The sequence below is a fragment of the Mus pahari genome, chromosome X, assembly GCF_900095145.1.
Source record: "Mus pahari chromosome X, PAHARI_EIJ_v1.1, whole genome shotgun sequence".
Taxonomy (NCBI): Eukaryota; Metazoa; Chordata; class Mammalia; order Rodentia; family Muridae; genus Mus; species Mus pahari.
In genome coordinates this window covers 28,799,268-28,813,809 of record NC_034613.1, presented here as the reverse complement: position 1 = coordinate 28,813,809, position 14,542 = coordinate 28,799,268, and the positions used below count along the sequence as shown (strand labels likewise).

The window sequence follows — 14,542 nt, the reverse complement described above, 5'->3', positions numbered from 1 at the left end:
AACCATCCGTAACAAGATCTGACGCCCTCTTCTGGAGTGTCTGAAGACAGCTACAGTGTACTTACATATAATAAATAAATAAATTTTTAAAAAATCTTAAAAAAATAATTAGATTTCTTTTATTTTGTGTTTTCGAGTATTTTTACCTGCATGTCTGCATGCTTGGTGCTGAAGGAGCTCAGAAGATGTCCAATTTCCTAGAACTGGTGATAGAGATGGTTGTGAGCCAACAAGTAAATGCTGGAAACCAAACCTGGGTCTTCTGCAAGGGCAACGAGTACCCTGAACCGCTAAACCTAAGTCCCCAGCAGCATAACAACAAAACAAATTGAACATTGAATTCTTTAAAAAGCCTAATTACTATAGTTTTTCTTTCCTAACATTTGGCATGCATCAGACACTGTATATGTATACATGTTACTTCATCTTTCTTTTCGGCTTGTATATGTGCTATATGTTGTTCATGTGTACATATGCATGTTTGCATGCATGCAGGTACACATATGTAGGTGTATATGTGAATGGGTGCTTATACAAGTGGAGAATGAAGATTGATAACAGAATCATCCCGCCATCTCCCTTTCACCTTGCTCATTGAGACAGAGTCTCAGCCATGCCAGAATTCAGCCGTATGACTACTCTTGCTAAGCTAGCTTGCTCTGGGAATTCTCTGTCTCTGCCTCCTGAGGCTGAATTACAGGCAGACTGCCATGGCCACCTGATGTGTTTTTGGGTTCTCAGGATCCTTATGCAGAAAAAGCTTAGTCAGTGGAAAGTGTTCCTTTTTGATTGTTTAAGAAAACCTATTTTATTATAATTTTTTGTCATTTTTAGATTTTTTTTAAATCTAAAAAAATGTTATGCAATGTATTCTGATCAGGATTTCCTCTCCCCCAACTCCTCCCAGGTCCTCCTCACCCAAATCCATGTACTTTCTCTCTCACTCTCTCTCTTGTTGAAAAAAAAAAAAGCTAAAAGAAACTTCATGAAAACAAAAACCAAGTATTTAAATAGAAGATCCATAAGGAAAAAAAGCCTAAACAGAGTAATATGAGACAAAACATCTGCAAAAACATTTTGTGTTGGCCATCTACTGCTGGGCATAGAGCCTATCATGAACTTAATATACTCAGGGAGACTTCATTGGGAAAAAAAAACCTAACTTTTCCTTTGCAAGTAGGTATCAATTATAGACAACTGTTTGGATAAAGATGGTGCCTGTGTTTACATCCCCTCTCTCAGCAGTTCCATCTGGCTTGAACCTATGCAGGCCCTGTGCATGTTGTCACAGAGTCTGTGAGTTGATATCTGCCTCAGTCTCATTGTATCATCCATCCCCTCTGGCTCTTACAGTCTTTCCACCTCCTCTTCCACATAAACCTCTAAGTCCTGGGAGAACAAGTTTGATGAAGGCATCTCATTTAGGATTGAATGCTCCAAAGTCTCACTTTCTACACATTGTCCAGTTGTGGGTCTCTGTGTTAGTTCTCATCTACTGTAAAAAGAAGCATGTCTGATGAAGGTTGAACGAGGCACTGATCTATGAATATAGCGGAATGTTGTTAGGAGTCCTTTTATGCAACATTCTTTGAGCAGAACTATAATATTTGGTTTTCCCCTAGGTCCATGCCCTATCCAGTCTCAGGTATAGCACTGTCAGGCATGGCTTCCATTTCATGGAGTGACTCTTAACTCCAACCAGAAGGCAGTTGGTTACTTCCACAATGGATGTGCCACTATTACGTTGGCATCTCACTCGGGCTGGTGACCATTGCAGGGTTTGTAGCTGAGTGGGTGATTGTCTTTCTCCTTTGGTAGTGTACAAAGTATATTCCAGTACCATGAGCACTAGTCAGTGGGGGATAAGGCTCTAACTAGGCCTGCTCAGCTTCTCGGTGTTTGATGAGAATGTGGAAGTGTTGTCTCTAGCAATAGAGACTGGGCCCTCTTTTTGTCCTGATAATCTAGTGTAGTCAGGTACTGTTAGTCACATTTTACACATGAGATCACTGAGGCGTGGAGAGGCAAATTGCTTGTTCAAGGTCAGACAAGTTGTAATGAAGCTGAGATTTGGCTCTAGCTCTCTAACTGCAACTTATTTCAGTATACAAAAGTCTAATTTACATCTAGTCATTTGGGAGCATAGCCATTATAAAAACTGAATGTCAGCTATAATCAGAATAAGAGTAGTTTTTCCATTTTTGTAGCAATGAGCTCACTGCTCATGAATAATAGGCTGCTTCTCAAATGTCTTCATGCCCAGCATGCCACAGTATAGGGTAGCCGTGAGCCATGTGCTGGGCAGTCTGGTGGGTGGGCTGCATTAAGTAAGCAATTTTTGGCTTATGTTTATTGTGTACCAATGAGGACTTGGACCAAAAAAATGACAAGGAAATTTAGATTTGCCTGTGGTTATGCCTTGGCAAAGATTCTGATCTCTTGCCATCCCCCCCCACACACACACACCCCAAGACTTCAAATAAGATAACTGCAAGACCTAGTCTTGGACCAACATCCTAAGCTATGTGATATGAGCCTTTGGGGGACTTGGAAAGTTCAAAAGAGACAGGACTTCCCATGCTCTCCTTTCAGAACCCCGGGCCTGAGTACCATTCATGCTGCCCAATGGAGTCTATGAGCAAGAATGACTCCATTCTATGCAGAAATGTGAGCTTTAGTATGCTCTGTCTCCACAAACCACGCCCATGACAGATTCCTTTACCTTTGGCAATAAATGCTTTCTCCCATTCCAAATTTCAAGGACCACGGTTCAGGCAGGTTAAACTTTGGGCTTGCACTGGGCCTTTCTCTTGCTATCTGAAATTGGGCATTCACACCTGCTTTCTTTACCCAGAAACAAATCCTCCAACTCAAACATTAGTAACTTGGGTGGGGTGGGATGGGGGTACGGGGTGGTGAGACAGGATCTTGTGAAGCTTAAAGCTACCCTCAAACCCAGTATATAATTGAAGATGACATTGAGTTGATCCTCCTGCCTCCACCTCCCCAGTGCTGGGATTATAAGTGGAGCTGAGGATGGAACTAAGCATCTTACCAACTGAGCTCTTTGCCCAGCCCAGTCTACCATTTCTGCATAAGTTTCATGTCAGATTGGTATCACTGGTTCTTCTGTGCTTAATTAGCTGCTCCAAGTAAGAGAGTCACATGTCCATCGTCACCAAGTTCTGTCCCTGCTTCTTTTTTTTTTTTTTTTTGATACCTCCTACATGGATACATGTTATATCTGGCTGGGGCAAGCCTAGGTTGAATAGGTTGGGACAACTTACTGTTACCAACAAATGTCCACCTGTCACCTTGTCAACCACAGATTCCCTGTCATCTTTCTTCTTTGAATCACTCTAGGGGTAACCTTGATTTCAAGGTAGGTAGCTCAGAGTTGTTACTTTGGGATAAGGCTGACTTGGAGTGGAAGTTTTAGTTCAGCTACTTATTTGTCCTGTGGCCTTAGACAAGTTACTTACCCTCTGTGTGGTTCAATTTGACATTGGCAAGACACTAGGAAAAGACCTTCTGGAAAAGTTATTGTTAAGATTAATTATACTAAGCCATAGCCAGTGGCCAAAGCATAGTAAGTAGTCATTATTTTGTATTATATTGTTGTTTGGCCAAAGGTGGAGAGTACAGGGAGAGAGGCTGAGCTTTCCCTCTAGGCGCTAATGGAAGCCCTAGGTTATTCAGTTGTCAGTTGCTAGTCAACAACAGTTAATCCCACTTTGTTCTTCTTTCTCCTAGGTGAACATCATTCCCATCATTGCCAAATCAGATGCCATTTCTAAGAGTGAGCTGGCAAAATTCAAGATCAAAATCACCAGTGAACTTGTGAGCAATGGAGTCCAGATCTATCAGTTCCCCACAGACGATGAGTCGGTGGCTGAGATCAATGGAACCATGAATGTGAGTGGGAACACAGGGTTCGCCTTTCTAGTCTGGTGTTCTTATGATCAGTCTTTGATAAGAAGCAGCGAAGTACCTTCGTCATCCATCTTAGTGTGGTAACTCTTGATTATCTGAGTCTCAGGTATTGATGACAGAGGATCCAGAGCCTAAATAGCTCCTCTTTCTACTGATGGCTGCTGCAAAGCCTCAGCAACACAGATTAGTAACCAGGGAAAGGGCAAAGGCTGACTCTAGACTGAGTGGCAAGCTGGGAATCTAGACCTCTCCTTCTGCTCTCCTCCTCTTCCTCCTTTGTGGCTCATGTATGTGTTCATATGTGTGTGCAGGTATGTGTACATGTGTGTGGAGACATGAGGCTGATGTTGGGGGTCTTCTTCAATCACTCTCCACTGTATTTATTGTGGTGGGGTCTTATGCTAAAACCAGAGCTCAACAAAACCTCATAGTCTCTGCTAGCCTATGGGCCCTGGGGCTCCCCTGCCCCTGCCTTATAAGTACTAGTATTGCAGGTAGGTGCTTGTACTTGGCCAACTCTCAACTCAGGTCCTCAAGATTACCAGGCAAGTGCTTTAACCACTGTGATATCCCTCCAGCCCTCTGACCACCTTTTCAACAGCCCTCATATCTAAGCCAGAGTAGACTGCAGGAAAGACATACCTTGTATGTTGCTGATCCCAACAATGCTAGTCCAGCAAAAGGCATAAAGGCTGAAAAAGTTGGTTGGCCTCAGAGGGATGGGCTGTTGTCCAAGAATTAATCCCTGTTGTCAAAGAGGGACAATGAAAAATAGCCTCCAATTTTGCTGATACCCACAAGTGATTTTAAAAAAAAACGATTTTATTTATGTCAATTTTATGTGTATGAGTGTTTTGCCTGTGTGTAAGTAGATCATGTGTGTACAATCTGCAGGGAGACCATAATCCCTGTGACTAGAGTTATAGATGATTGTGAGCTGCCTTATGGATGCTGAGAATCAAACCCGGGTCCTCTGCAAGGGCAGCAAGTACTCTGAAAAACTGAGCCATCTCTCCAGCCCCAGTGATGTTGTTTTTAAGCGTCGAGGTTATGCTTTACCTTATTAAGTATGAATGAATTTATAAAACGAGTCCTCTTTCCTCCTCACCCCCAGAGGAATGAGTAATAATGAAGGCAGAGAGTCAAACACTCCCCGTGCTTCTTTACAATGTGTTGCTTGCTGTCGCTCTGGAAGCTTCAATGTTGGGATTTCCAGGAGACAGCTAATAGCTTTCAGCAAGCCTCTGCTTCAGGAACAGATTTCTTTCTCTCTATTGAGAGGCATCAGTTTTTCCTAATGACATAATGTCAGGGGACAGCCAAACTCAGGAAAGTCTTGTAATAAAAGCCATTTTTAGCAAATTTTCCTGCTGCTGGTGCCCTCTAAGTTATCATTACAACATCAGCTGCCACCTCCTATGAATTGGCCAACAAATTAGCATAGCCGGGCAGCAAGTCACTGTCTAGCCTCATGTCCTGCCCATCAGCACAGCCCACCCGAGACAGGTTTATTAGTAGAAGCCCTTCATCTGCCTTGACAAGTCTGACTTAACTGACTCAAGTCTGCATGCCTTGTGGTAGGTGGAGTTGTGTTCCCCGTGACCTGCGATGGGTATGGATAAAAATGACAAAACACAAAACAGTGCCATCTTCTCCAGGAGTCAGGGCATCTGGATGGAAATGAGGGACTGTGAGGACAGGACAAGAAAACCAGAAAAGGTGCACACAACCTGTAGAGAAACGGGAAGTGCTTTCTGGGTGTGGCTTGCACTGATGTCTAGAAGTCTCTACACACCTCAGGACCTTAGTCCCTGTAGATAGCTTCTGAACTCATTTTCTCTGAGTCATCAAGCAATGTTCATACTTGTGGTTTGATTTGCTAGGAACAAATAGGCCTGAGAAGTTCTCAGCAATATGAAGATGTCCCGTCATTGCCACTACATTATGGGTTAAGAGTGACAATCACCCTTGCTCTGTTTTCCTCTCACATCTGGCTTCCTGCTCAGCCCAGGGCTGCTCCAGCCTCAGAGTTGGAAACTTGCCAGTGTTATGAAGCAACAGTTCTCAAGCATGCTGCTGTGGCAAAGGAGAGCTTGTGAGTCCCATGATGTTCATAACAGTCCATAGTTCATCACTGCTTCACTTTGAAGAATTCAATTAAAAGCTAGATGTGACTGGGCGGTGGTGGCGCATGCCTTTAATCCCAGCACTTGGGAGGCAGAGGCAGGCGGATTTCTGAGTTTGAGGCCAGTCTGGTCTACAGAGTGAGTTCCAGGGCAGCCAGGGCTACACAGAGAAATCCTGTCTCAAAAAAAAAAAAAAAAAGCTAGATGTGGCAGTGCATGCCTGTGATCCCAGTACTGAGGCAGGAGAATTACATGTCTGAGTCTGGCATAGGCTACATTTAACAAGACCTGGCCAAAAAAAAAAAAAAAAGGAAGCTAAATCTCATGGGTTCAGGGTCACCCCCGTAAGGAGTATTGCTCAGTATTCCATCATGCTCTCTTGAATGGGAAGGAAGGAGAAGGGGTGCCTTAGAGCTAAGATACCTAGACTTGGGGATATCTGTGGGAGGGGCCTGTATGGGAAGCCTTTGTGTTCTGTATGCTGATTGGGAGACAGGAGAAAGGAGTCACTGCTATAATAAACACAAGAGTGCTTTGCCCACCTGCCACCATTCCAACGGTATCAAAGTCTGTAGAGAAACCATACAGTGGCATCACCAGGGGTGGGGAGGGGTGCTTGGGTGCCATGAGGACCAGGTGCCGGCCTTTCCAATCTAGCTGTGATTCCGGATCCCTAGTCCTGCCTGCTGCACAGTCAATCATCAAGGGAAATCGAAGAGGCAGAAGAGTTTTTTACATAGTTCAAGAAGACTTTACAGCTGCCCTTGTTATCCCCAAGTAAAAGATATTCATGGGGGAGCATGCCTGGCTTTGCCCTTGGCTTTTGGGTGGCTCTAGAAAACCTTATTTCAGAATTGTGGGGTGGGAGATGGAGTGAGTCTGCTCCGTGCTACTTTCAACTCATTCTGGGATGGCTCTCAAAGCTGTAGAGGTTAAGTCTCCAAAATGTCACATTGTTTTCATTAATTCATTAATTTGGGACATGGTTTCACTATGTAGCCAAGGCTGTTCTTAAACTTGTGACCTTCTTGCCTCAGCTTTCTGATTGCTTGAATTATAGGACAGAGTCACTGTGCCCAACTTATTATTTAGATACAATGTTACTGGTCTGGCAGAATGACACACCTATAGTCTTAGCATTTGGGAGGTAGAAGCAGGATGATCAGAAGTTTAAGGTTATCTTCAACAACACAGAGAGCTGGAGGGTAGCCTGAACTAAATGAGACCCTGTTTAAACAAACAAACAAACAAACAAAAATGTAATGCTATTTTTAGAAAAACACAAACTGTAGCTAGGGGTTAAAGAGCAGGTCCAGAACTCAATTAAGCCCAGTTAATTGGCCGTTGTTAGGCACTGGGTTTGATTTTAACAGTAAGGGCACGTGGTTGGCAAACTGGATCACAGGGAGGTTAGAGGCTCAAGCCTGCCCTCTCCCTTGATTCATCAATGATACCCACATTGTTTCCATGTACTTCTGTTGGGATGACCAATGGTATTTGATGGAATCAGGTGACAGTCTTGTTTAGCCACTACAGACACCAGAATCTTTTCCCTGGGAAGAAACCAAAGCCAGTCAGTATACATCACCAGAAAAGATTCTGGTGTCTGTAGCCTAAAAGGAAAAAAAACTAGAAAACCACCCTTCCAGTCTTCAAAGCATAATACATGTGGTTGTGCAAGGATAGAGTAAGTCATGCAGGATGGATCGTCAAACAACTTTCAAGTGGACCAAGGAGAGTTCAAGGTGAACCTGGAAAAGTAATGCTTCCATTTGAAAGTGTTGCCCATGTGATAGTAATAGGAGATGGAGCCTTTCAGGGCCTGATGATGCAGCCCTATAATCTCAGCCACCCTGCAGGCTGAAGCAAGAGGATCACAAGCTAAAGATGTGCTTAGACTACAGAGAGAGTTCCCAGTCTGGGCAACTTAGTGAGACCCTATCTCAAAACAAAAACTAAAGAAGGCTGGGAATCTAGAACTCAGTGGTATAGCATGTGCCTGACATGTGTAAAGCCCTGAGTTCAATTCCTAGGATTAATGATTTTTAAAAAGAAGGGGACTAGAGAAATGGTTCAGAGGCTAAGAGCACAGAGGATCTTAGTCCTGTTTCCAATACCCACATAGGGTGACTCACAACCTCTTGTCACCCCAGCTCCAGGGGATTTAACCCTTTCTTCTGGCCTCTGTGTACACCTGCCCTCACATGCACACACCCATATACAGATAGACACAATTAAAATAAATCTCTTTTGAAAAGAAGAGAGATTGGGAGGTGAGGAGCCAGGTGGTGGCAGCACAGCATACCTTTAAACCCAGCACTCAGGCTCTCTGTGAGTTCAAGACCAGTCTGCTCTACAAAGTGAGTTCCAGGACAGCTGGCTCTGTTACACAGAGAAACCATGTCTCAAAACAAACAAACAAACAACAAAACAAAACAAAAACAAAAAACAAAAAAGAAGGAGTCGGAGTCAGGGAGGGAGAGATTAGGCCTTTATGGTTAGATAAGTCATAAGGGCTGCTCCCTCACTAATAGGAGTAAGGGTCTTTATAAAAGAGGCTTCATGCAGAATTTAGCCAACTTGATCATCCACTTTCTGCAATGGGAAGATGTAGCAAGAAAACTCTCATCAGACACTCAAATGTGCTACTAGTTTGAGCTTAGGTGCTCAGTCTCTGGAACTATGGAAAAGAAGTCCACTTATGTTCTTTATGAATTTCTTAGCCTCAGGTATCTTTTTTGTGTGTGTCTGTGTGTGATTGTACAAAACGGACTAAATAGTGACTCTGGGGCCAGACTTTCAAGACAAGCCTGAGGCTGTGTGTTGTAATAGCACTCTGCACCTGGAAGAGCTCATATCTGCTGTCCCTCATCAGACGCTTAGGGAGAATTACACAAGGTCCCTGGAAGATCTCATATCTTGGCATCCCTCATCAGACACTTAGGGAGAATTACACAAGGTTCCTTTTATCAATCTGCTCATCATGTGTCAGCAGGGGCCTTGTCTTACAACGATTAAGAGTCTCCTCCCTCGAGCCATGTACATGAAACACCGCTTCTCCACTTTCTGCAGGAACCTAAAATAGGGAGGGTGGGGGAGAAAGTCTGGCCTCTATTTTGAGAGGTATCATGGATAAGACCTGGTGGTGTAATTGAAAGTTAAAACGCCTCTCTATCGTGCCTGACTCTGCACTGGTTGTCATAGCCATGTGTCTTTCAAGAACAGCTGACTTGCAGTGACTCCTAGCCTGCTGTGCTTAATTGACTTCTAGCAGACGCTGTTTATTTAGCCAGGACACAGAATATAAACCACCCTAGGTGGCTTGGGAAGACTGGCAGCCAAAGTGTGGTGGCCACCCTGCTTCCTGCAAAGACCTAGCCTGGGAGTTCAGTACATGCATGACTTCTTCAAGCAGTCTGTTCTGGCTCCCTCCAATAACATATAAGGAAATGATGTTTGCCTGTACTTTCCAGAAACATCTTTGATGCCAGTTGCAGAGAAGCATGCTGTGGGAGGTTCTAGGAAGCCTCAGAATTCAGTCTGGTGTGGGCTGTGTGTTCGGGAATAGTCACAGAGCTAGGGGAATCAAATGACAGGAGTTTGCGGAAGAGAGGACTCGAGTGACCCTATCATTCTGACAGTGTCCCTTGATGATAAAATAACAGGCCTAAGGGAAGACTGCCATTTCCTATGCCTTTATTTTCTTGCTATTTTCTTTCTTTCTTCTTGAGCCTAGAGAAGTGCCTCCCACTTCACACACGGTCCCTCCTCCATCACTTTAGAGCTGAGAGCCCAGGGTGCAAGCAGATGATGCTACAACATGGTTTTCCTTCTCACCTCCTCCCTCAGTCTAGCCCTCTGCAGTCACTGCCCCTCATCTCTCCCGCAGACACCAAGCTCATGCCCCTTTCGTCCTGTTTCCTATTCCATTCAAGGAGTATTATGAAGTACCTACTATTTGCTCTTGGTCGCACAGTATCTAACAGGAGTTCAAGTATGTAATTTAGGCTTCCCCAACAAAAGTACAAGCTTCCAAAGTGCAAGGGAATGTATCTTCTACTTCTTTGTGCCCCTTATAGTGCACCATCAGAGCTTGTGGGTGAAGATGTGGTGACTCGCCCTCCAGGCTCATGGGGTCAGTGAGCCCTTGCCTCGACAAGAATAACAACAGTCCATCTTAGTGGTTTTCGACTGTGCTCTCATACTCTAGGAAGGAAGGGAGTAGCGATGCCCCACAGCTGTGTGCAACCCTTTCTGATGCTACCTCCAGCCCGCAGCAACTGTGACTGTGGCAATAGCCACCTGCTCCTGCTCTGTTCCCTAGGTGGGAGACCATGCCATTGTTATCTGTTATCTTAAATTCCAGAGCAGGGAGGAGAGAAGGAGGCCTCTTATCCCTGCATAGCTGTGGAGCTCTGGAGCTTACTGAATGCCTCTCAAATGCTGACGCAGTGAGTGATGTTGTAGAGGGAGCACCCAAAGGCCTGGAGATGAGCAGCAGTTACATCACGGGTTGCTCGATGCCTTTCTTCTGGAGTACTGAGTGCTTGTTTGCCTCTGTTCCAGGCCCACCTGCCGTTTGCTGTTGTTGGCAGCGCAGAAGAAGTGAAGATAGGGAACAAGATGCTGCGGGCTCGGCAGTATCCTTGGGGGACTGTGCAGGGTGAGTCTCCTGCAGATGGGCTGCACTCAGAGAGCCCCTCCTCTGTGTTTTTGCTGCCCCCCCCCGCCATGATATGACAAGTTCCTAGCTTGTCCCCCTGCCTCTGCTACTCAGTTTAGATCTCAAACAGCCACAGTGGGTCACAAGCAGCAAGCTCTGGCCCTGTGCCTGGATTCTAGGATGGGAGCAGACTCCCTTTGTCTCTAATGAAGAAAACACTCCCTTGTAACTACCTCCAAACACAACAAAAGACAAATGGATTTGGCACAGCATAGAAAGGACTATACAAGTGAGTGTGTCCCTAAGAGAGGCACAAGAATGTTCACAACAGAGAATAATAGTGATAAATTATTACAAACAATGAGGTGTCCATAAAAATAGACGGGGTAATTTGTGAAACGGTCATATCATGGGATCTTAGATAGAGGTGAAAATGAATGAATGATAGCTACATCTGCGTGAATGGATCTCAGAAACACAACACTGAGCTAAATAAAATCACACAAGCCTGCGTATGATATGAATTCCAGAAGCAAGCTAAAATAACATGATAATATGTTTTTATAAATTCATGCACAAGTAATGAATGATAAAACAGTTTTAAAATACACACACACACACACACACACACACACACCAAGAGCTGGAACAATGGCTCAGAGGTAAAAAGCACCTGTTATTCTTGCAGAGGACCTGAACTCCATTCTAAGCACCCACGTCACAAGAGTCACTTCCACTTTTATCTCCAGCTCTATGAAATCAGAACTTTCTTCTGGCTTCTGCAGGCATCTCATGTAAACACCACACACACACACACACACACACACACACACACACACACATACATACACACACACACTCTCTCTCACACACACACACAATATAAATTAAAATAAATCTCTAAAAAAGAGGACTAGCGCGATGGCTTGTGGGGGAGGGGTAAAGGCCTTTTCCTCCAAGCCTGCTGGCCTGAGTTTGATCCCCAGAGGCCACACAGTGGAAGGAAAGAGCTGACATCTGAAGGCTGTCCTCCAACCTTCACACGAGTTCACACATACACACCCACACCCTGTCACACTTAAAATAAATTAAAATTTAAAAATATACAAATGAATGATAAACCCACAGTCAGGATAGCGCTAACGTTTCATTGCCAGAGGAGGCAGGGAATAGAGAGAGGGACTTGATATCAAAAAGAGGCCAGCAGGACCTCCCAAGGTACTGGTAATAGTACCTTCAGTTGTGGAGATATTTAAAAATGTTTAAATTTAAAACTTCTTTAAATTGCACATACCTATTTCATGAACTTATATACATTTATATATACATATCCGTACATATATGATTATTTCATAATTTTAAAGAATCATATATTTACATCCATTCATCACAGGTTTTTTGGTAGTGTGCCTCAGACATATTATGTTATGCTATGCTATGCTATGCTATGCTATGCTATGCTATGCTATGCTATGCTATGCTATGCTATGCTATGCTCTGCAGTTTAGTAGATCATACAAGCTCTAGGACACTGCAGTGGGCAGAAGTTTAGGGACCTGAGTCTGTAGCTGTAAATTGTGCCATAGCTGGCAGTTTCTCTGTAAATTCATCCCAACCCTTGGACAAATAATAGAGAGTGGGCACCCAAGAAGTGTAGCATACATCTGTAAGTCTAGCACTGGGAGGGGTGGAGGGGGGGCAACTGGAATGAGAGGATCATGAGTTCAAAGGCAGCCTTGAACGGTGCTTCAAAAAAGCAAAGGTGAATGTTGGAAGTGAGTTGTCCATCTCACTGGAATGATTCAAGGCACAGCAAAAACCCGCTGGCAGTAGCTGCATTTTATTCCTCTTCCTTTTTGTGGTGCTGAGGCTGGAACTGAGGGTCTCATGCATGCTAGATGAGTGCTCTATCTTTGAGCTCCATCTCCTGTCTGGATGTCCCATAGGTAAGAGAAGATGGTCAGAGGTGCACTAAATTTTGTGCTTCCCTGTCATTTGGAGCTGGGCGTGTTTCAGTAGGAACCCTGGCAAGTGACTTCTAGACCAAGAGTCACCCTCTTTGGAGTCTGAGGCCTGACAGACAGAAACCTGAGGTGGGAGGAGACAAACCAGCAATGTTCCAGTGATTTCCATGCCCAACTTAGACTGCTTTTATCCCAGACTGTTTTTGGGGGGGTGGTAGTGGTTTGGGGGGGTTGTTTTGTTTTGTTTTTTACTCCTGAGTTGACTTTTTTTTTTTGAGTGAAGAAGCAATTGAATACTTCTTGGGAACCTTAAAGAAAACTTAGAATTATTCCTTCTTTCACCACTGCCTCACTTTTTAAACAGGGTTTCATGTAGCCCAAGGTGGTCTTGTATTCACTGTGTAGTTGAGGCTAGCCTTGAATTCCTGACTCTCCTGAGCCAACCCCCTAAGTGCTGAAATTACAGGTATCACTATCTTGCCTGGTTCTGGAATCATTCCTCCTGACCAGGGATTGCAGTCTACAGTTGGAGAAGCAGAGACATATAGCTTGGTCCTGAGACGTTACTTTACTGATGCAACTTTTTATACTAGTTTATGTTCTATGGCAACAGTTCTCAGCCCTTAGGTCACAACCCTTTGTGGGATCAAATGGCCCTTTCACAAAGGTCACATATCAGATATCCTGCATATCAGATATTTGTATTACAATTCATAACAGTAGCAAAATTACAGTTATCAAGTATCAATTAAATAATTTTTATGGTTGGTGGTCACCGCAAAATGAGGAACTGTGTTAAAAGGTAGCAGCATTAGGAAGGTTAGGGGCCAGTATTCTAAGGCAACAGGTAGGGTTCATGTCATGTAAGGGCCCTTAAGCAGAAAGTACATGGACCACCCTGGAGTTTGGACAAATACTTCTGATGACCATATCTGACCATCTATGATGATAAAACTGTTCTCAACCCCGTCATTCCAGACCCCCTCCTCTCTGTCCCTACTGCCCTCCTCCAGACCCTGAGAGACAGAATCTTGGCTAACTTATCTGTTTATCATCTCAAACACTACCTTCCTCCTGTACATGACCAAACACTACCACCCAACACAGTGGAGACAGATCTGGAGACATCCTGACAGAGCTCTACTTACAACAGTCCTCTAGCCAGAAATCCACTTTGCTGTGACTTAGTCCACATCCCTCACCTTCTTGCTCACCATCCCAAATGGATACCTTTGCCCTCACGGCAAAGAATGGTACGCACTTTCTCCTGCTTAAGATTGCCGTGTTCATGCCATTATCCACCCTTGGCAAAAACACCTCTTTGGAAGCTTCTATTTCCCCATATGGGCCACACCAGAGGTCTGCCCCTCCTTTTTCCCCACCACCTATTGCTACCCTGGTTCTTTTTCCTTGCTCTTTGGAGACTCTGTCTATGGTTTTTCCCCTACACTATCTGCTTCTGAAGCCTGACTTTGCAACCTGCCCTCCATATGACCTTGCCTAACCTTCTACAGGCTTGGTGGGGATTGTGTTCTATTATCTGCTTGATAAATTCTGTTCTTCCTTCCAGAGTTATCCAAGAGGTTGTGTCTATGGGGATGCCTCCTGGGAGTTTGTAGGTCTCCCTCTTCTGGGCTTTTATGGCACTGCAACCTTACCTTCATGTTTGTAGCTTTGGTTTTGTGTTGTATTGTTCTGTTTACACATGCTTTCCCACTAAACTGTGGCTTCCTAAAAGCATAGGCCCAAGACTTCATTTCTTTCTTTTTTTTTTATAGTTTTTCGAGACAGAGTTTCTCTGTGTAGCCTTGGCTGTCCTGGAATTCACTCTGTAGACCAGGCTGGCCTCGAACTCA

At 44.2% G+C, this 14,542-nt stretch overlaps 1 protein-coding gene across 1 annotated transcript in view; it reads left to right on the top strand.

The window, feature by feature from the left end:
- Positions 1-14,542, top strand: part of Septin6 (septin 6) — a 70,854-nt gene that overhangs the window by 41,934 nt on the left and 14,378 nt on the right. Inside the window, exons 5-6 of the mRNA XM_021188190.1 lie at positions 3,754-3,915; positions 10,626-10,768. Of these exons, the coding sequence (XP_021043849.1) occupies positions 3,754-3,915; positions 10,626-10,768 (305 nt within the window). The remainder of the gene's footprint in view (positions 1-3,753; positions 3,916-10,625; positions 10,769-14,542) is intronic.